Source organism: Lucilia cuprina, chromosome 4 (genome assembly GCF_022045245.1).
Source record: "Lucilia cuprina isolate Lc7/37 chromosome 4, ASM2204524v1, whole genome shotgun sequence".
NCBI classification, from domain to species: domain Eukaryota; kingdom Metazoa; phylum Arthropoda; class Insecta; order Diptera; family Calliphoridae; genus Lucilia; species Lucilia cuprina.
The window spans coordinates 67,782,415-67,805,178 of record NC_060952.1 but is presented as its reverse complement, the minus strand read 5'-3'; the positions used below and the strand labels follow the sequence as shown (position 1 = coordinate 67,805,178).

Sequence of the window (22,764 nt, the reverse complement as noted above, 5' to 3'; positions counted from 1 at the left end):
TGTACCGCCAGACATTGTCTATTATGTTACTTTTTAGATCTTTCTGACTTGTGGAAATGCCTATTTTGTTGTTACGCCCTTTTTGAATTTCATGTCTATAAAAACGCATTTTTTGACAATAAAATTCTAAAAATTTGCGACGACATGTATTTTGATGCTGTGGCCCATTTTCAAACTAAAAGTCGATTTTAAATTTTTTGGTTGTTACGCCTTTTTGCATTTCAGGTGACGATATGTTGAAAAAAAATTACAGATATCTCAAAACCTTTGGTACCGATTTTCATCTTATATATCGAGCCCTTTTCGCACAATAGACGTAACCGACAAAAAAAAATTTTACAGGAGAGCATTTTTTTAATTATCTTCGAAGTAGAACAAAGCATTACTCCAAAACTCCGTTAATAAATACTATTACATCTAAAATATGGGATGCAGTTTGTTTCGATTTTATATTGACGCTATATCCGATTTTTTGTCGCTTACGTCATTTTTGCCGAGACAAATTTTTGTGATATAAACAATGTTGAGGCGGTTACGTCTAAAATCTCTGTTTAAAAAAGTATTTTTTTGTGTATATCTATATATAAGCTTTGTTCCAGAACTTTTCTGGTTAAAGAGAATTAATGAGTTTTCTCTTCGTACTTATAAAAAGTACGGGAACAGAAAAAAAACAAAATTTCTCTTTCAATAAATTTTTATTGATGTTTATTCATATAAATTTCTATTGAAATTAAAATAAAATTGAAAAACTACAATCACACATACTTATTTATAAAAATAAATCAAAAATATCAAACATTTTTTGTTTTCAATGCATTTTTTTAAACAAATAATTTGTTTGACAATTTTTATTCTATTTGCCAGGAAAAAATGTTCTGGCTAAAACCTGCAAGTTCTGGCAAAGAAAAAATAATTTTAATTGCTCAAATTTGTTCTCTTTTACAATTTGTGGTAAAAACCTGCACACTTGACAAGTAAAGGAATAAAGCTATAATTTGTATAAATCTAAAATTTAATAGTGTAATAAATACATTTTTATAAGATTTTAAGATCATCTAGCGATGTCTGTAAGTCAGTCTTTTTGTTAAAAACCGGATAGTTTCGAAATCCACAAATTTACATCAAAATATAAGAGTTGGTTAAATGAAAATAACATAAATGTAATGTAATTAGTAATTAGAATGAATTAAATTCATAAAAAGTTATAAATTTTAGCACATAGTGATAATTACATGAATTTATTACTAAATATTATTATTAATACGTTAATTTGTTAAAATTTTTCTATCATATATTTTAAAAGAAAATTTAGACGTAACCGTGTACTTACGTCTTTTTCTTTTTCTTGTGAATTTGAAACCATTGGATCTATTGCTATGAAATTTTCAGAGATGATGCTAATAGACCTAAATTATCGATTTCTATACAAAAATTAAAATCGAAAATCAAGTCGCTTACGTCCATTTTGCAAAAAGGGCTCGATATATTTTAAGAAATACCATTTATTTACAACAAAATGCAAAATTATAAATTCGGCGAGAATTCTATGCAAAACCTCCGGTTTTCGTTTAACAAAATTTTATTCATCTTATCGCATCTAAAAATGCGATTAAGATGTCGTTTGGAAACTAAGACTTGCATTATTTTTATCAGGACATTTTCTAAAATAAGAAGAATTTCAGCGTTATGAAAATAATGAGACACATTGACATAAGACATAAGGAGAAAAGTCTGCACATTTTCTGAAGTAAAAGATAAAATGGGTTAGAAATCTGCACAATATCAAAAGAGAACTGTTTTTGTAACTTTATCAGACAATTAACTGTATCATAAAAACTTTCATTAGATATTTAACAGAATAGTCTGCACATTTTCTGATAATTTTTGCTTTGTCATTTTGTGTCCATTTTCAGTATTGTTGTAAGAAAACTATGTGAGAGCTCTACAAATTATCTAAAGGAAAATTTGTTTTTTTAATGAAAACATTTTATACTAGGAAATTCGTCAACAGTGCTATAAAAGGGCATTTAATTTTGATTTTAATTAGTATTTGGAAACAATATACACAGAAATTAGGAAGAACCCTGCAATATAACAACTAGTTCGACAACGGCTATATTAACAGTCACTAAGAACTACCACTAGTGAATTTTCAAACCACCAGCAATGTAATTTATTAGAGAACTATAAACTATCACTAGTTTAAATTATCTAACAAAAAGATCGAATGAAGTCTTAAATCGATTGAACTTGGGGTCTATCATTTTGTAGTTAGAAGCTTTCACTACTGAGGTAATGATCTCTTGTTCCTATAAAGCTCTATTTGTTGTTATGAATAACATGCAATGTTTGTAACAAAATTGACACCTTTTACTAGTTTTATTATCGCATATCCAACTAACTAGTTACCTCAGGTAAATAAAGTGGTACATATTTTGAAGAAACATCCCTACATTTCACCATTGTAATCAGTTATTCATACTTCATAAATTTTCGCAATTAGAGCTTCGTATAAGCTTAGCTCAGTTATGAGAGCTTCTAGCTACAAATCGAAACCCAAGTTCACCTCAGTTTCAGAACAGGAGAATTTGAACTAGTTATATTATTGCAAACATGTTATGCATAGGATGTCAATCGGCTACTTTGAGAGTGCCATCTCCATATTTAATTCACCAGTAAATAAAATGTTGTTGATAAAAATAATCAATAAGATCATTTATTTCATCTATCATTTATTTATGTAACCTTAAGAAATCAGAAGAAATTACTCTTAAAATCAATAAAATTAAGTCATAATAAATTATGTTTATATGAAAATAGTTTTCATCAGACGATGATCAGAATAGACATACGATTTTCTTATACTTGCTCAGACTTTTGTACGGACTTCGGAAAATTTTTACAATTATACTCTTTTGGTACAATTCAGTAATCAAGAGTACAACTTCCGTATTGAAAAAATAAGCTGACACAGTGTTCAAACAAATACCGACTTTGGTAAAATTTTGGTTAAATTTCACAAGTGGAAATATAAAATGTTTCCTTATATTCCTTTCTATCGTTAAAGAAGAGATTGCAACCAGACAAGCAATAATAACTAATAAAAGTTTGAAGTGCATTTTTCTAATATCTAGTACCTATTATATTATCTACCAAACAAAAAACCAGTAATGATTTGTACCTACATAATCACTTACTTTTCAATGTCTACTACTTTTTGTCAGCATTACTTTGTAGAACTCCTTTAATTACTTTTTTAATCTGATATAGAAGCCATTAGTTTTTAGTACAATGTTGTTTGTTTAAACATTTTATTATATTGCGAGTTAATAATTGTGTTTTACAAAATAGATAACAAAATTGAATTTATATGTTAAAACCATCATTGACACGCAATGAAACAGTCAGCAGCGGTGGAACATTTGACTACCAAACGGATGCCCCTGGTTCATATTCTCGCTGGCTCTGTTTATTATTTAAAACTAAACTACTTCTCTCTCTTTAACTCCCTATTTGTGGAAATACTTGCCTCAAACGTCAGCATCGTGTTAAATTATTGAATTAAAATGCTAATGGAGGTTTTATTGGCATTTTAAATCACTAAATACTTTCCAAAAACAATATATTTGCATACATTGGTTCCCTGATTATAACATATTGTTCTTGTTTCATTTTTTAGAGAACAATGCAGTATTACAACCTCATAGTTGCTTTACTGATTTTAACCCATTTTGGAAACGGTTTCAGTGTAAGTATACGCAATTAAAAAACATTATATATATATATATATATATATATATATATATATATATATATATATATATATATATATATATATATATATATATATATATATATATATATATATTATATATATATATATTATTATATATAATATATATATATATATATATATATATATATATATATATATATATATATATACTGTCTCTTTGTATTCATTGAGATATACATATATCTTAGAAAAATAACATTATAAACATTCTCATTAATGGAGAATATAATTCATACTTTTTTTAGGTAAAAATTAAAAGAAGTATAGATTTATCAGCTTCCCATGCACTTATACCAGATGCCCGACTTTCAAAGGATGTATTACCTAGTGGATATAAAATCGATTTACGACCAAACATGAATGAAAACACTTTTACTGGAAGTATTAATATGAATTTAAGCTGGAGTGTCCCGACCAGGAAGATTTCTTTACATGCACACTTTGATTTGGAAATCAATGAGAGATCAATAAAACTATTAAAAATTTCTCATAATTCCAGGCAAGTTCTTTATTTTTTAAATATACATATATGTATGTACCCAGCAAAAAAAGAATGTAAACAAATTTACTTAGTGCTTCTATTGAAGTGGTGATAAATGTTACTCTTTTGGAAGTACTTCGTTTTATTTTTGCTGAGTGTTTACATATATCAAAAGAAAATAACTGTTATACTTGTTATTCAGTGATGCAGATCCACAAATTGAAAATATACCAATCCTTCGTGGCGACAGAATGCCTAAAAAAACAGTTTTTGTCATATATTTGAGGGATAAAGTAGATGAATGTACCCACTGTGAGTTGAAAATGGACTTCGAAGGTAGTATATGGGAAACAACTGAGGGACTTTTTAAGGGATCATACAGTGTTGGCAACGAGACGAAAAAGATATCTTATTTAGCAACCTACATGAGACCAAACAATGCAAGACGTCTATTTCCTTGCTTTGATGAACCTGGTTTTAAGGTAATGATGTGTTTATGCTGATGTTTGTAATCCGCCTTAAAGTATACCGTCCGTCCGTTTGTGCGCAAGCTTCAGCCCAAAATTTTTAAGGACTAATGGTTGAAATCGGTCCATTATTTTCACCTTGCCCAAATTCAACCGGGCCTCCCGAGTTGCGGTTTTAAGCTCATACCTACGTCAAATATACTACTATCTCTAGAAAAATGTCCAAGGCCTTATTTGACCCTGGCCCCCATACAAACCTTCATTTCTAAATATCTTAAAAGTATTATAACCATTAGTATCGGGATGAATTTTAGAATAACTAATTGTATATAAATATACATGCCTTCTCCCAATTTTTTATGGATCGGTCCATACTAGAACATAACTCCCATATAAACCTCTTTCAAAAAATTATCTTTTTTAACAATAAATTACTTTGTATATTTATGAAAAATAAACAATTTCTTTAATATACTCATGGTGTAGGGTATCAAGTCGGTCATGTCCGGCTATACTTTTCCTCTTGTTTTTATAATATATAATTATATATTTTTCTACATGTTAAAGGTACCATTCACTGTTTCCATTTCTCGTCCTCGCGATTATGTAACCCTATTTAACACGCCTTTACTTAGAACAGATGAATTGTAAGTTTAAATGAACAAAACGCCTTCTTGGAATACTTTACTCAATTCTTTTTTAATAGGCCTACGAAAAATAATGAAGATGAAGTTTATGTTTTGGATCATTTTGAAACTACACCACCAATGTCAACTTTTACATTTGGTTTTGTCATTTCGCAGTTAGACAAGTATATTCCACAACAAACAGATCAAAACGTACATCCTAACATTACTATATGGTCAACTCCTGATCTACATTCCGAACTAGAGGTATTCCTTTTCATATTTTTAGTAGAACTTATGTCTAATATCAAAAATATTTGGATCATAATAGGATGTTTATGTAAAACTAACAAAAATCTATAACTGCTTAAACAATTATTTTAATGTTTCGATTCCGCTATCGAAAATTGATGTTTTAGCAATACCAGAACTGACATCAGTGCGACCGGCTGATAACTGGGGCTTATTGATGTTTAAGTAAGTTTAAATATAAGTTTTAATTATCTAATGTATGTATGTATGTATGTATGTATGTATGTATGTATGTATGTATGTATGTATGTATGTATGTATGTATGTATGTATGTATGTATGTATGTATGTATGTATGTATGTATGTATGTAGTATGTAAATATGCTTAGAAATTTTGCATGTATAAGATTATGTATGTATGTTAGTGATCAATTAATTTATATAAAAATTATGAAGATATTACAGTTGTCACGTCCAAATATAACATCATCTCAAATTTTCAATTAAAACGATATAAGTAAAATAAATTTTTTTGGTCCTTTATAACTTTTCAACTTTTAAACATATTAACTAATTTGTACATGTGTATATTGGACATATCTTTCAAAATTACTAGCACCTGTTTCCTACTTTTTTTAATTATGTCTTTTTGGAGACTAAATGGGAGAAAACTTTATTTTACCACAATAAGATAACTTTTTCTCTTTATTGACTTATTCATAATCCATTATTGACTGACAATGCAATATTTTTTAAATATTTTTTTTGTTATTTCACTGGGGAGAAATAAGTACCAAATTGGGAAAAACGGTAAATTGATAAAATTCCAAAACAAATTGTTAATTTACTCACACAAAATAAACTATTGGTGTATTATTTTACAACTCGCGTACTAAGGCCTATATTAGGCCAAATTTGGGTAAATAGTACTTTTTGAAAACATTGTTTAATAAATAGTACTTTTTGAAAACATTGTTTCAGTTTTTTCTTTCTGTAATACGTTCATCCATATTCTGCATTTCAATTCGAATCGAAATTTTCTCTGTTATGCAATTTGGTATTCTGCATTTCGGTTTGAAGCTCTGTCAGTAAAATATGTAGTTGCGATCGTAATGCTGAATACACACTATACAAGCAATAAAATTAAATGGAATTTCTTTTTTCTCTTACGAAATTTTGCTGTGCAGAATCTTATATATCCTTCACCATTGTGTGTTAAAAAAACAAGTGAGAATATTATTTTCGGCTGTGCCGACCCTCATATGCCCACCATCAAAACGTTTTCCATATACCGTAAAAGGAATGCTCTCCTATAAACATTAAGGTGATATTTGGAATATGACTTAAGTCAATTATGGACTGAGCTTTTTTTTGATTGGACCGATACTAACTAAATTTTGGTAGAGAGTCATTTTCAGAAAGGGGCCTAGGGTAGGGTTATTTATGGGCCGATCCTAAAAAGAAATGGTTTGGTTCATAAGAAACTTACCTGTATCGAATTTCATCGATATAGTATTGAGTGTTAAAGTCATTTTCTGAAGGGGACCTTTATGGGGGATACGGTCAATTTGTTAGAAAGATTTTGGCTCATATGAAACTTATTTATGTCAAATTCCATCGCTATACTCGTGCTTTTAAAGCAGTTATGCTCGTTTTTTGGGGTCCAATTGTGTATGGGGCTATTCGTATGAACCGATATTGCCCATTTTCAGTACCAAACAAACCTTAGCAATAGAGAATATCTATGCGGAATTTCAACTGTCTAGCTCCTTCCGTGTGTTCCCTATCGTGATTTCAACAGACAGACGGACGGACATGGCTAGATCGGCTAAGAAATTAATAAGGACCCATAATATATATATACTTTTATGGGCCTGTGACCAATTTTTCGATGTGCTACAAACGGGTTGACAATATCAATATAGCCCCCTTTTTTGATGGTGGGTATAATAAAGTGAAGAGTTATATTGGAAATTTTATTTTATGTTATAAAATATGGGTATTGTTATTTAGGGTTATCGGTATTTTGGCTTATTTCGGTATTGGTATTTATGCGGTATAGGTATTTTAACTTATTTAGGTATTGGTATTTTAGTGTTGTCGGTATTTTGGTATCGGTATTTCAGCGGTAACGGAGTTGTGCTAAAAAGGTATTTTAGCGGTAGCGATAAAGGTTGCCGACCTTGATTGGAACGTTACGACTAGATTTTAATAGAAATCAATAAAATAAATTAGATTTTGGTAGAAATCTTTCCTAAACAAAATTTTGTATACTACAAATGTTTAAAGACATTCCTAGATGAAATAATAAATTTTTGATATAAAAACATTTTACTTACCCAATAAATAACACGATATTATAACGATATCAAAATACTTTTAAAATATATACATACAAAAGTAAGAATTTAACAATACTGACATTGTCCATTGCCTTATTATTTACTTTTTGAGTGGGGTGTATATTTATGGTTTCATTTGTTCAATTCACAATCAAGTTGTATATTGTATCTACTAAAGTGTAGTAACAGTGATTGTGAACAGATTTTTGTAGCAAGTCATAAGTTTCTGTTCACAGTAAAAAAATCAAAACAATGTCAAAAGTAAAAAAAAAAACAAAAAATATTAAACTAATTAAACGAGCAAAATAAATCAAATTAATTTAATTTTTATTTAAAATTCTATTATTTTCATTATTCCACATTTTAAACTAATAAATAAACAGTTTTTAATAAAATTTTATTTTTGTTTTGGTAAACAGCTGTTTGTATGTAATTTCTGTGTTACCACTTTATCGTTTTTTATGCCAAAATCGATTGAATTTTTATTTATATGGTGAAATAAACAATTGACAACACTGAATTTTCTTACAACATTCGAAAATCATATGAAAAATTGTCGTAAGAGTTGTATAGAACTTTTGCATAGAAAATACCAACAACATTCTTATGACTATTGTAGCAGCTGCTAACATACAACGCATACATCGCTACAACATCGATTGTGAATTGAACAATTAAAATTATTATTGTTAAAATAATAAATAAGTTTAAACAACTATAATGGGTTAATTACTTGATTTTATTCTGTCAATGTTTACAGAGACCGAGAACTACTTAAACGTGGATATTATGGCCTTACTCAAGAAATGATTTACCAATGGCTCGGTTCATGGGTGACACCTTACTGGTGGAGTGATGCTCACGTGAATAAGGCTTTAGCAAGTTTCCTAGCAGCTAATATAGTTTTGGAGGTACACAATCCTCATCTTAGTGCCTGTCCAACATTTTTTGGGAAACTTTTGATTTAATGTGAGAGAGAAAGAAACAAAATAATATTTGTTTTTCCTTCTCTCGGCCCAGGGAAAAACTTTTTTCTCTAAATGAAAAAAATTTCAATAATCTTACTCGTTTGTTGTTCTTGTCATTCGTAAAAAAAACAAATCAATCTAATTAATAAATAATTGCTTAAACAAAAGTTTCCGTGTGTGGACCGCCACTAACAAATTACTCACTGTTTAATTAAACATTTACTGTTATAGATTGACAACGGTATCGAATTTAATGGAAAATATCCCATGACTGTATTATATTCAATTTACTACGAGTTTAGCAAGAGATATCCACATTCGCGTATAACGGGTATGAAGCAAGAAACGACATCTTATAAAACCGAGCTTGTAATACGAATGCTTAATTATACGCTTGGCAGATCCACTTTTCAAGCTGGCATTAGAAAATTTATTGCGGACCGGCATTATGGTACATTTTTTGGTGATGATTTGTGGGACGCTCTTACGAAACAGGCTATACTTGATCAAACTTTGCCGGCTCAGTATAGCATTGCCGAAATAGCTGGTTCGTGGATTACTAAAGATAGATTGCCTGTAATAAATGTTGAACGCGATTACGCAAAGAAAATTGCTACAATTAGTCAAAAAGTGTATCTAAGAGAAAGACCACACGATGTACCTGAACGTGATAAAATGCTATGGTGGATACCTTTAGTTATAATCCAGCAGCAAAATTTAAATTTTTCAAATACAAAACCACAAGTATGGATTGAAAAGGAAAGGAGTCAGATCATAAATGATTTGCCAAATTCCGATAAATTTATAATAATCAACCCAGAAGAAATAGGACCGTTTCCGGTGAATTACGATACTACGAACTGGAATTTACTCTCGACTTTTTTGCAGACTGAGGAAGGTCTGAAATATATTCCAACATATACCAGGTAAACATTTCAATTATTATTTTTAAATCATTATAATTTTGGCAAGATATAAAATATGTACGTACATTAGATCAATTCACTCTGTATGTAAAGCAAGAGCGTGTTTTTGTTATTAGATTAATATAAATAAAGTGATGCACAATTTTAAAAATTATATTATGTTTATAAAACAACTGTTAAATTAAAAAAAATAATAATTAAAAACGGAATTTTTTTGTTACCGGTCCAGCTTACAACTAAAATTAAAGTTTTATCGATTTTAAAATAACATTTTTATTGGTGCAATATTTGGTGAGCCAGTGGAAAGAAAGAATAAAACTTTATTTTTTTATGGTAAAGTCGTAAAAACCCTAAAAAAGGACATTTTTATTCTTTTATATCGCAAATATTGATGTCAGGAAAAAACATTTTGGAAATAGATATCATAGAATAAAGTTAATCTTCAATTTCGGTGAGAACATGAGCAACTTCCATTTTGGGGCCACTCTAATGTTAATTGATCCCTACCAATATTGATGAACATTTATAAAAGTAAAACAAGTATGAATGTATAGTCGGGCATAGCCGACCATATGATACCCTACACCAGTCAGTACGTTAAAAATGGGGATTATTTAATCAAATGCTTTGATTTGTTTTTTAACTTTATTCCGGAATATTTTTACTTATTTTTGACAAAAAAAGAGATTTTTTATAAGAGGGCTCAAAAAGGGAGTAGGGGAAAATATGGGCCTATCCCTATAAATGTTGGTGGGGGAATTCACGTCTACTTCAAAGTTATTTATGTAGAATTTAAAAGTTGTATTAATGTTTATAGGTGATGGGCCAAAAAAAGCGTGTGTCAAATTTCATTAAATTATCTTAAAAATTGCAACCTGTACCTTAATCGACTCAGAAAACGATTCTAAGCCGATTGGTATACTTTAAAAAGGGTATAAGTTGTATGTTATGGTTGTAAGGTACAGACATCAGCACAAACCCAATATACATTCCCCATTTAAGCGGTGTAGGGTATAACTTTTTGCGGGCATTTGTTCAATGACGAATCCTATTCAATTATCAATTATTTTGGTTTTTTGAAAATCAAATATATTAAATATATTTTTTTATGATGTGCATACATACATAAATATGTATGTATTATGTATTTACATGTTGTCAATTTGTATATAAATTTCCTATTTTAGGGCAAAACTTTTACATGATGCATGGAATTTAGCATACGCAGGAGATCTTAGTTTCGCAACAGCCTTAAACATGACTCTTTTCATGAAGTTTGAACGAAATCATATTGTTTGGAATCCAGTTTTTACGTTTATTGATCATATTGGAAGACACATAGATATGTCTGATGTCCATAAAAAATTTGAGGTAAGTAAATCTATCGATAATGGCAGGATGCACTAATTAAGATGAAGTTGTTCGATTTTTATTTGTTTTTTTATTGTAAGGGTCCTCGAAAAATTATTATCACTCCCCTATAAACACTATTTGAATACATAATTCGTTTAGTAGTCTTTTGTAATGCAGACATGGGTCATGTTTTTTTGTTTAAACAACATAATACTTGGCCTACATTACATGGGACCATGTTGCGGATCATGTGTTCGGATTACTACCATGTACTGCATGAGTGGATGACGCGGTCCTTACCTACGACATCACAACGTTATATGGAGTATGTTTTTTCCTTGTATTTATTTAGCTTTGTTTTAGGCCAGTCTCTTGAATAGTAGGCAATAAATGTAAAGGTAAAGACTATAATCATATAGTAGTATATAGGCGAAACTAATTGTCAAGGACCTAAGTCCCCTGTCAAAGACCTAACTGGTGAGAATGTATTAGTAGAAGCACAAAAATAAACACAGTTGTTCAAAAGGTACTAAATAAAAAATGTATTTTTTTTTGGACGTTATTCTTTGTGTGTTATTAATGAAATTTTATATGGCAGTTATGAAAATATTAGTTATTTATTTTTTTGAAAAGGTATTTTATCTCAAAACATATTATAAACACGTGTTTTTGTTATTTTTTGTTGAATTAAAAAAGTATGTAAAATACTTTTTTAATTTTCAATACTAAAATGTACAACTTTTCATTTTTCAATTTTAATTAAAATAAAATGTCAAAGAATAAAAAATATTTTTTTTCGTTTGTAAAATATAAATTATTATCGGAGTTTTAAATAAATGAAAAGTGTTGAAAAAAATAATAAACATTAAGTTTAAGTGATAAGAAAAACTAATAAGTGGTAATATCCCCGCAATTTTGCGAAGAAAATTTGATGTTTAGTGAGTGTGTTTAGTTCTCACAAGTTTGTTTTATTCTCTCAGAGATCGTCTTTGTGAAGAGAATAAAAATTTTTCTTTGATGGTGTGTAACACCAAGAAATATTCATCTGAAACCCAACAAAGTATATATATTCTGGATCCTTATAAAATTCTGAGTCGATTTAAATATGTCCGTCTGTCTGTCTGGTTAAAACACGCTCACGTTTAAACTAAGCAAAACAAATAGACCAAATTCACTGGTAATATTCATTATTATCCTAAGCAGTTTGGTATTGAAAATGGGCAAAATCGGTTCACATGGGGAAAAGTTATAAATCATAATGTAAAACCACCACGAAAAAAATAAGCATTTTTTACACATTCTGATGTAATTTTCTCTAAAACTATGCAAGGTAATTCCATGAAAATCACCATAAATTCGTTTCTACACAAGAGCAATGCGATATGTTCACAAAATTTTACAAATTAAAATCTTATGTCAATAGAATTCATTCAGAGGAAAAATTTTTTGGATGGGTTCATAATTGGACATAGCTCCCATACATGGTCCCCTCCCGAAAATCACTTAAACGCACATAATTCATTACCAAATTAAGATATCCATATAAAATTTGGCACAAGTATTGCTCTCACATGAAGAAATATTACTATGAATTTTTTCCGGTCGGTCCATAATTGGTCACAGCTCCCATACAAAGTCCCCTCCCGAAAATCACTTAAACGAGCATAACTCATTACTAAATTAGGATATCGACATAAAATTGGGTAAAAGTATTGCTCATATGCATATAAATATTACAGTGAAAGGTTTTTTCAATCTTTCCATAATTGATCATGGCTCCCATACAAGGACCCTTTCAGAAAATCAATTAAACGCGCATAACTTATTACTAAATTAAGATATCCATATAAAATTTGGCACAAATATTACCATGAAATTTTTTCCAATCGGTCCATAATTGGTTATAGCTTCCATACAAAGTCCTCTCCCGAAAATAACTTAAATGTGCATAACTCATTACTAAAATAAGATATCCATTTAGTTAAAGTATAAGATATCCATTTAGTTAAAGTATTTCTCATATACAAAAAAATATTACTATGAAATTTTTTCCTATAGGTCCATAATTGGTCATAGCTTCCATACAAGGGCGCTCCCAAAAATCAATACTAAATTGAGAAATCCATTTAAAATTGGGTAAAAGTATTGCTCATATGCACAAAAATATGTAAAATTTTTTTTCGATCGGTCCATAATTGGTCATAGCTCCCATAGATGTTTCCCTTCCGAAAATCACTTAAACGCGTATAACTCATTACTAAACTAAGATATCAATATAAAATTTGGTACAAGTATTGCATATATGCACAGAAATATTACTGAGATCTTTTTTCGATCAGTCCATAACTGGTCATAGCTCCCATACAAGGTTCCCTCCCGAAAATCGCTTAAATGTACATAACTCATTAAAAAATATTTATATCCATACATTTTGCAAAAATATTGCTCTTATATACATACATAAATTACACTATAAAATTGTTTTACGATCGGTCCATATTTCCTCATAGCTCTCATACTAGGTCCCCTTCAGAAAACCACTTAAATTTACATTATTCAATACCAAATAATGATATAGATACAGAATTTTAAAAATTGTATCTTTATATACATAAAATATCTTGAAAGCACATTACTCATTACCAAATAAAGCTATTGAAAGATTTTTCACGATCGGTTTATTACATGGTCCCATACAAGGTTCCCTTCAGAAAATCACTTAAACACACATTACTTGTTACTAAATTACAAAATTTGACTGAAATATAGATTTTATGTACAGAAATGTAGCTTAAAGAATCTTCTACGATCGGTCTATAATTGATCATATCTCCCATACTAGGTCCAGCCGCTAAAAACGCTTTAATCGTATTTAACTAGTTGCATTATCAATTTGGGTAGAACAAAATTATTTATGTATTTTGAAAATCATTAAATCTTTCACACACACGCATACATGCAAATTACTAAATACCCAGCAGTTCGACAAAGAGTCAATGTATACGAAAAAGACAGTAATATCCACTAATAGTTAACCACCTGGATGATCATAATTCGTATGTTTTGGGTCATTCGTCACGAATGTACCCTTTGTAATCGAGAATGAAGACAGTCGTCACGTTAGTGTCCTCTTTGTAAGCGGGAGCGGAGACAGTCGTCTCTTTACTGTCCTCAAGTAACCTAGAGATTATACTCTTAAAAGTGTTTTTTTTTTGTTGCACTTCCGAAAGTAGTTATTTTACCCATCTTTTGGAGAAATAATTATTACTTTCTACTAATATGCCACCATCTGGTTGACTCAAGTTTATATCTTTCGGGTCAATCGTCACATTATTGTTCCATTCCATTGTATTCTAGAGAGCAGACACTTGAAATTTTTAAATTTTATTTCCATTAATATCTTACCACCTGGCTGATTCCAATTCGTATTTTTTTGGTCTTTCGTCACAAATAAACTCTTTGTAAACGAGAATGAAGACAGTCGTCTCTTTACTGTCTCTTTGTAGGGTGTATAGTGACGATTGACTTCCTCGTAGGACAAGCCCATGTTAAAATGGTCGGTCACCTGGGTAGTCAGGTGGTTAGGGGCCACCACAAGTGGTAGGTTAAGTGGTCAGTTCGGGACTGTCCCGTCGAACTGCTGGGTATCGCTAAGCGCTATAAAAATGTAAAGAAAAAGGCGTTCGTAATGTTCAATAAATCTTGGAATTGTAATAGATTTAAATCTTGGGATTTTTCTATTTAAGACATGAGAAAACTCATTTCTACAAATACTTGATAAAATAGAAATGTATTTAAAATTCGAATATAGCACTCTATCTTGTTTTCATATTATTTTATTCTTGGAACAACTTATGGTAGTATTAGTATATTCCCCATAAATGAAATAACCCAACAAACACAAAATAGAACGTTTGAAAAATGTTATTTATTTTATTTAATATTAATGATTAACGGTTACTTAAATGAATTTAACGTTTGCATTATATTTCAAGTTTTAAAATAAAAATAGTTTGATTTACAATCTTTCTCGACTTTACGTGAATTTTCTGTGTTTGTTGGGTAACGACAATTCAGCTTATTATTATGACATGTTCACCACAATACGCGTGTCTGTGGTTTAAACCTAATTCCGCTATAACAGGGGATAAGTTCGATGATGTTGCCGAAACAACAGAAGTGTAAATGGATATTATGTTTTCGCTTCTCCTATGTTATGCAACAGGGCAGCAAGGGCCAGAGATTATATAGATCTAGTACTTGAGCAAAGTGCTTGTACATGGATCTGCAGGACCATTTTCTTAAAGGGGAATTTGTATAGGGGCTATAAAGTCCGATAATAACGAAAATCGGTAGATTTTTGTAAAGATAATACAATTTTTAGCATAACTCAAAAGCCCTTTCTGGGGGGAGTGTTATGGTAGTATGGGGGCTAGGTGAAATAATATACCAATTTCACCCATTTTCATTAGGCTTCGTCGTTGGACGTATGGTCCAAATTTCATCAAAATATCTTGAAAATTGCTTCCTTTACATTGCGCACAAGGTTTACATGTACATCCAGCCGGACAGTCGGACGGACATGGTTTAATTGGCCCTGCGAATTATGGCCCCAAAATATAAAACGAAAAATTGCCCCAATGTTGGGATCAAAATTCATTATGAAGTATAACTGTAACATTTTTTTAAGAAAAATCACCCCAAAATTAATGAAAAATTTCTCCAAGGTTGAAATGAAAAGTGGCCCCAAATGTTGGGTTAATTTTTCGTAATGAACAATTACCCCAAAAACGTGTCATGAAGTCCAGTGTCATATTTTCCATGGGCGTTATGACTCACTAAATTGAGTCTAGTGTCTATGGACGTTATAACAATTTCAAAAGTCTCACAATGCATATGAGCAATGGATTTCAAAGAGTCCATTTATCAAAAAAGGCTTAATTTAGCGAAGCCGGTATTCAAAATACTCCAGAGTTAAAAAACCCTGTACCCGGCCAAAGGATGGCTATCCAGAACACTTTTTAAATGGAAACTAAAATGCAATATACACCAAATTTAGGATAAATTCCTTTGGGGAAATACAGTTCTGTTTTAAAAGTGATACAATGTCAATGGACATTATAACACTTTTAAAAATTGTCATAACGTCCATGGACACTATGAAACTTTTTGGTTTGTCATAACGTCAATGGACATTATGACACCCCACCTCAAATATATGCTAATATATTTATAAAATTTTCTTATTTAATAATTTTGGTTGTATTTTCATAAAATGTTTGTTAATTTTGAACATTTTATGAAAATACAACAAATATTATTACATAAAATATTTTTTTTTTTTTTATAAAATTGCGCGATTTAATAAAAAATATTTTATGCAATAATATTTGTTATATTTTATTTTTAAAATATCGCGCGATAATGTTCTGATTTTTTATAAAATATTAAAAAATAGTAATAATGAAAGATCAACCCTAATTATTATAGGCTTTTTTAGATCCCTTTTTAATATTTTATTTATTCACTTATTTTACAAAATTTAAGAATGAAAATTAGTCCCAAAGGAGAAAAAAATTGTTTTGGGGTATTTCTTTATTTCACAACATTGGGGTCATTTTTAATTTTTTGTAAAATGCAGTATTACCCCAAATGTAAAAATGTTGAAATACCCCAAAAAATGTATAAAAAACAAAAATTTCGTGTTTTTGTTTCCTGTATCTTTGTTGGAGCCATATTTCGTTTTATGTTTTGGTGCCATTTTACCTGGGTCATAATTCGCAGCGCCGGTTTAATTGACTCAGAAAGTGATTCTGAGTTGTAGGACCAATGTTGGTGTAAGGTATAAAAAGTTGTAAAGTAAATGCAGAGAACTTCAATTCTTAATGGTTATATACCCATCTTTTTTATAACATAAAAGTGCATATAAGTAGTAAATTTCCAGTTTTGCCATAACAAATGAGAAACTGGAAAGTGTTATGATTTTATACTTTTTTATGTTATAAAAGCGACTTTATAATATTTTTTTTTTATTTCTCCTTTTTATACCCTTCACCTTCGTAAGAAGGGTATACATAGTAAGTTTGTCATTCCGTTTGTAATTTTTATAATATAAATTTCAGACCCCATAAAGTATATATATTCTGGATCCTTATAGATAGCGGAGTCGATTAAGCCATGTCCGTCTGTCTGTATGTTTGTTTAAATCAGTTTTTAGAGGACTTGACATCCGAATCTTCAATAATTCTATTAGACATGCTTTCTGGAAGATCGCTATTTAAAATCAGCAAAATTGACCCATAAATAACGGAGATATGAGCAAAAACCAGAGACAACCTCTGAAAATTTCATCAAAAATTGAGTTTTTTTTATTCATGATCAAACTGAAATTGCAAAGACAAAAAACAAAATACACAATCATACGGTAAATTTTGTTATTGTACTCTTGTTTATAAAAACAAGGCGGAGCGTGAGCAGCAGAGTAAAAGTAGCAGAGCGAGAGCAGCACTAGTGTGTTGTTATTGGCTAGAAACATGAAATTAAGTACATATGTGGAGCCTGGCTTAAGTTAGAAACCATAAAAGGAAACTTTTTTGTACTTTTTATGTTTTTCTAATATTGAACCTAAAAATATGAAATTAAGTATGTAGAGTCTGAATTAGGTGAGAATTTAAAAAGGTACTTTTGGAATATTCTATAATATTGATCCAAGGGACATGAAATTTAGTACGAAGATTCGGAATAAGATCAGAACACATTAAAGAGAACTTTTTGGTACTTTTTCGTTCTACAAAAGGTGCTTTTTGAATTTTCTATAATATTAAACCTAGAAACATGAAATTTAGCATGTATGGCCTTGACTAGATAAGAACCTACAAAAAGGGACTTTTTTGTACTTTTTCGTTCTATAAAAGGTACTTTTTGAATTTTCTATAGTATTAAACCTACAAACATGAAATTAAGTATGTAGAGTCCGGATTAAGTCAGAACACATTAAAGGGAACCTTTTGGTACTTTTTCGTTCTACAAAAGGTACTTTTTGAATTTTCTATAATATTGAACCTAGAAAAATAAAATTTAGCATGTAGGGCCTTGATTAGGTAAGAACCCAGAAAAAGGGACTTTTTGGGACTTTTTCGTTCTACAAAAGGTACTTTTTGAAATTTCTATAATATTGAACCTAGAAACATGAAATTATGTTTGTAGAGTCCGGATTATATGAGAACACATAAAAGGGGACCTTTTGGTGCCTTACCGTTTTGCAATTGGTATTTTTTGATTTAAAAAAAATTCCCACTGACTGTTTGTTAACACATCATGGTGAAAGGTATATAAGATTCGGCACAGCCGAATATAAAACTCTTACTTGTTATATTTATTGCTTTTTACATCTTAAACTATGATTTTTGATTTTTTATACAAAATCTAAATTTTACAATCTAAATTTTACACAACTGATCATAATGAAAAAAATATATTTACTGAAATGTGCAAACATTTTTCCTTCTGAATTTGTTTTTATTTAAGCACATATTTGTGTAAAGTGAAAGGTGAAAATAAAAATGCCGAATACTCAAATATGTCAAGACTCCACATCACACTCATGAATATTTATACTCTACACCACTATAGTGGGGAGGGTATTATACGTTTGTGCTGATGTTTGTAACATACAAAAATATTGGTCTAATACCCACCTTTAAGTATACTGATCGATTCAGAATCATTTTTTGAGTCGATTAAGACATGTCCATCCGTCCGTCCGGCTGGCTGGCTATCCATGTAAACCTTATGCGCAAGGTACACCATTTTCAAGATAATTTGATGAAATTTGCACAAAGCATGTTTTTTAGAACAGGGACGAAGCCTATTGAAAATGTTTGAAATCGGTCCACTATTTCACCTAGCCTCCATACAACCGTACCTCCCGATTTGAACTTTTTATGCCATAATTACGTCAAATATTCTACTATCTCTCTAAAAATTGACACAAATAAGTTTTATATAAGTATAAATAACACTGCAGATTTTCGTAAGTATAGGCCCTTATTTGACCCTAGCCCCCATACAAACCCTTCTTCAAAAAATGTCTTAAACTTCTAAAATAGACTTCTAACCATTTGTATCACAATGAAACTCAACAAAAATAACTGTTATTTAAAAATATATCCTTTTCCCAAATTTACCGAGGATATTTGACCTATATAAAGCTTCATTTAGAAATTTTAGTTTTTTTATCAATAAATTGCTTAAGTATTTTGGATTTATGGTAATATTCAACATAAAAGTTTCTTTATAAACAATAAAAATTTTAAAAATATACTCATGGTGTAGGGTATTATATGGTCGGCCATACCCGACTATACTTTCCTACTTGTTATATACATGTTTGAGTTGTTTCGTGAAAAAAATAAATACAGTTTTTTACAACAAAAACTCAATAAGCGCAAAAAATACAAATATCCCATTGAGTTTCTTGACAGCATTAAACAAACTAGGTTGCGGTCGAAATACGACCGGAACCAATAAAGAAAATATTGCATACATATGCTGCAAAATAAAAACCTATTTTTGTGGTTGAAATGTCTGACATAAATTATCTCAATTTTTAAAAGAAAAAAACTACGAACATTCTTTCTTTCGGTTTATTATTCCCTTCATATGTAAATGTTCATTAAAATCTATGCAAATCATACAATACGATATTTTCATTCCAGACGTTAATTTTTAGTAAAGCAAAATATCGTTTTAGTTCTTGAACTTCTGATTTTTGCTCACTCTTCTCCCAGTTTTATATGTCGAACCTGTCCAGCACTATACCTATGTAACCTGTCTCTTGTAAATAATATTCAACATCTATCTATGTTTATGTATCTATCTATCTATCTATCTATCTATCTATCTATCTATCTATCTATCTATCTATCTATCTATCTATCTATCTATCTATCTATCTATCTATCTATCTATCTATCTATCTGTCTATCTATCTATCTATCTATCTATCTATCTATCTATCTATCTATCTATCTATCTATCTATCTATCTATCTATCTATCTATCTATCATTAAAATCCTTATCATGAAAATCAATACTAACATTTATGTAGAATTATTGTCCCACCAATGTTTTCCCATGTCAAACACCAACATTAGGGTGAATCGAATAGGCTTTTCTCTCGGATCAACTCGGATCAAAAAAAAACATCACAATATATTCAGTACAATTGGTGACCCGACAAATAAATTCTAAATTGTCTCTTACACACCACAAAGATCCAACACATTAACAGATAACAACGACGATACTCTTATGAATAGAGAAATAGGTGAAACACTAAACAACACATGTCCACCTCAAGAAATTTCTGCAACTAAAAGCCCACTTCAGAGATTTCTTCATTTTGGCCCCAAAACCCCGTGTAGACGAAACCAAATTTCGCCACTTAGTTGCAAACATTGATACTAGACGTAGAGTGACATTCTTGCAACTGCCCCAGTCGGTAATAGATACGAGACCCTTAGGAGGAGAATTATATTTAGAATTATATTTATCTAGTGTATCCAATGAAAAGAAACTTAAGAGATTACTCTGTGGACAAATTCTTGATGATCAACAAACTTCTCATTTTCTAAGAACTATGCAAAACTTAGGACGTGTCCAAGTCAGAGATAATGTTATCAAATCATCCAAAAAACTAAATAATGTTTTGGATGTTGCAGCGACCAAAAAAACTTGATGTATACGTTTTTTTTTGGTGGCTGCAACATCCGCCTTTTTATTTAAGATAATTCTACAATGCGTCTATTTAATAGATACTGGAGCTGATATTTCTGTTATTCTCAATCGAAATACAAATCAAATAAGTTCTCAATGACACACACATTAAAACCTTTGGAACTAAGCTTCTTCAATTGGATCCATAATTAGATCTGATTTTTTAACACGTCATCTGTCACCAGATTTAAAAAATCGTGTACTTGTTGATGGTAAGACATTAATTTCATCACCTGGTTCAGTAAAAGAAACCCCAGTGCTTGTAATTTCAATAATTCGAAGAGATCATTCAGTTTATCAAACTCTTTTTGAAGAATTTCCGGAAATTCGTAACGTATCAAAATCTGTTTATTTAAAATCAAACGTCTATCATCATATTGAAACGTCAGGACCACCAGTTAAGTCAAAGGTAACATTCACAAAGATTAAGCATTGCAAAAAACGAATTTAAATTCATGTCTGAAAATGGTATCATACGTCCATCCAAAGGTATGCGGTCAAATTCTCTACATGTGGTTCCCAAGAATAATGGAAACTAGCGACCCTGCGGGGACTATCGTCAGTTGAATAAAATAACTATTACTGATCGATATCCCATTCCACTAATTATCGATTACGTTCATATTTTACATGGTCGAACCATCTTCTTTAAAATTGATCTCTTACGAGCATACACCAAATAGCGATGAATCCAGACGACATTCCTAAAACCGTTATCATAACACCATTTGGTTTGCATAAATTTCTTAAAATGCCATTTGGCTTGCCGAGATTTAGATTTCATCTTCGTATATATTAATGACGTATTGATTGCCTCGAATAAAGAACGGCATGTAGAACATCATCGCACTCTTTTTAAACGTTTTCAAAATTACGGTATAGTGCTAAATTCTTGGATTCCATATTACTCCCGAGAAGTTAAGCCCTGCTGAATGTAAGTACAGCATATATGATCATGAATTGCTTGCCGCATACAAAACTATAAAACATTTTCGATATTTATCACTGATCATAAACCAATAAAGTTTAATTTTATTCAAAATCCCTAAAAAGCCACACAGCAAGTAAACCTGGTAACTTCCCAATAACCTCACAGAATTTTATGGTCATACATATGGATTTAAAGGGGTTTTACACTACAATACTTTGTATTATGATTATAGTTGTATTTTTAATAATACAAAATCATTTTCATTGTCATGATGTAGTTTGGCTTGTATTATAAAAAAATATTGTAAGGCTTTACATTATTGTACAAAATAATAAAAGAAGTATTAATACATTTTGCTTGTCAAAAATATAATTATTTTTAAATAACATTTGAATATTTTTAATTTCAACGAATTTATATCGCAAGGATTTGCAAAAATGGATGAAGTTGCGGTAGTTACCATTTTAATAAGTTTAATTAAAAAGAAGAAGGAAAAGAAGAATTTGAAAAATAAGATAGTTAAAAAAAGGTCTCTATGGAGTCGAGAGTGGCTAAAAAAAAGAAATTCTGGTAAAGATTTAAGTAACATGGTGCTGAAAGAACTTCAACTGGAGGACCCACCAAGTTTTGAAAATTTTTGCAGGCTTCCGAAACATCTTTTTAATAAACTGTTAGAAATTGTTGGGCCAACAATAACGAAGCAGGACACAATCCTTAGGCAAGCGATACCAGCCAGTACCAGGTTGATAAATTAATTTAAAGTGTTCTTCATAATATTGTATAATAATCTTACGAGCAGGTTGCTTATTACACTTCGGTATTTGTCAACTGGTAATACATTTA

At 30.2% G+C, this 22,764-nt stretch overlaps 1 protein-coding gene across 1 annotated transcript in view; it reads left to right on the top strand.

Annotated features, from left to right (window-relative positions):
- Positions 1–22,764, top strand: part of LOC111685097 (aminopeptidase N) — a 42,703-nt gene that overhangs the window by 5,647 nt on the left and 14,292 nt on the right. The window contains exons 2-10 of the mRNA XM_023447336.2: positions 3,680–3,748; positions 4,042–4,295; positions 4,480–4,759; positions 5,312–5,391; positions 5,451–5,637; positions 5,702–5,847; positions 8,726–8,876; positions 9,165–9,859; positions 11,047–11,230. Coding sequence (XP_023303104.2) covers positions 3,686–3,748; positions 4,042–4,295; positions 4,480–4,759; positions 5,312–5,391; positions 5,451–5,637; positions 5,702–5,847; positions 8,726–8,876; positions 9,165–9,859; positions 11,047–11,230 — 2,040 coding nt within the window. The 5' untranslated portion in view covers positions 3,680–3,685. The remainder of the gene's footprint in view (positions 1–3,679; positions 3,749–4,041; positions 4,296–4,479; positions 4,760–5,311; positions 5,392–5,450; positions 5,638–5,701; positions 5,848–8,725; positions 8,877–9,164; positions 9,860–11,046; positions 11,231–22,764) is intronic.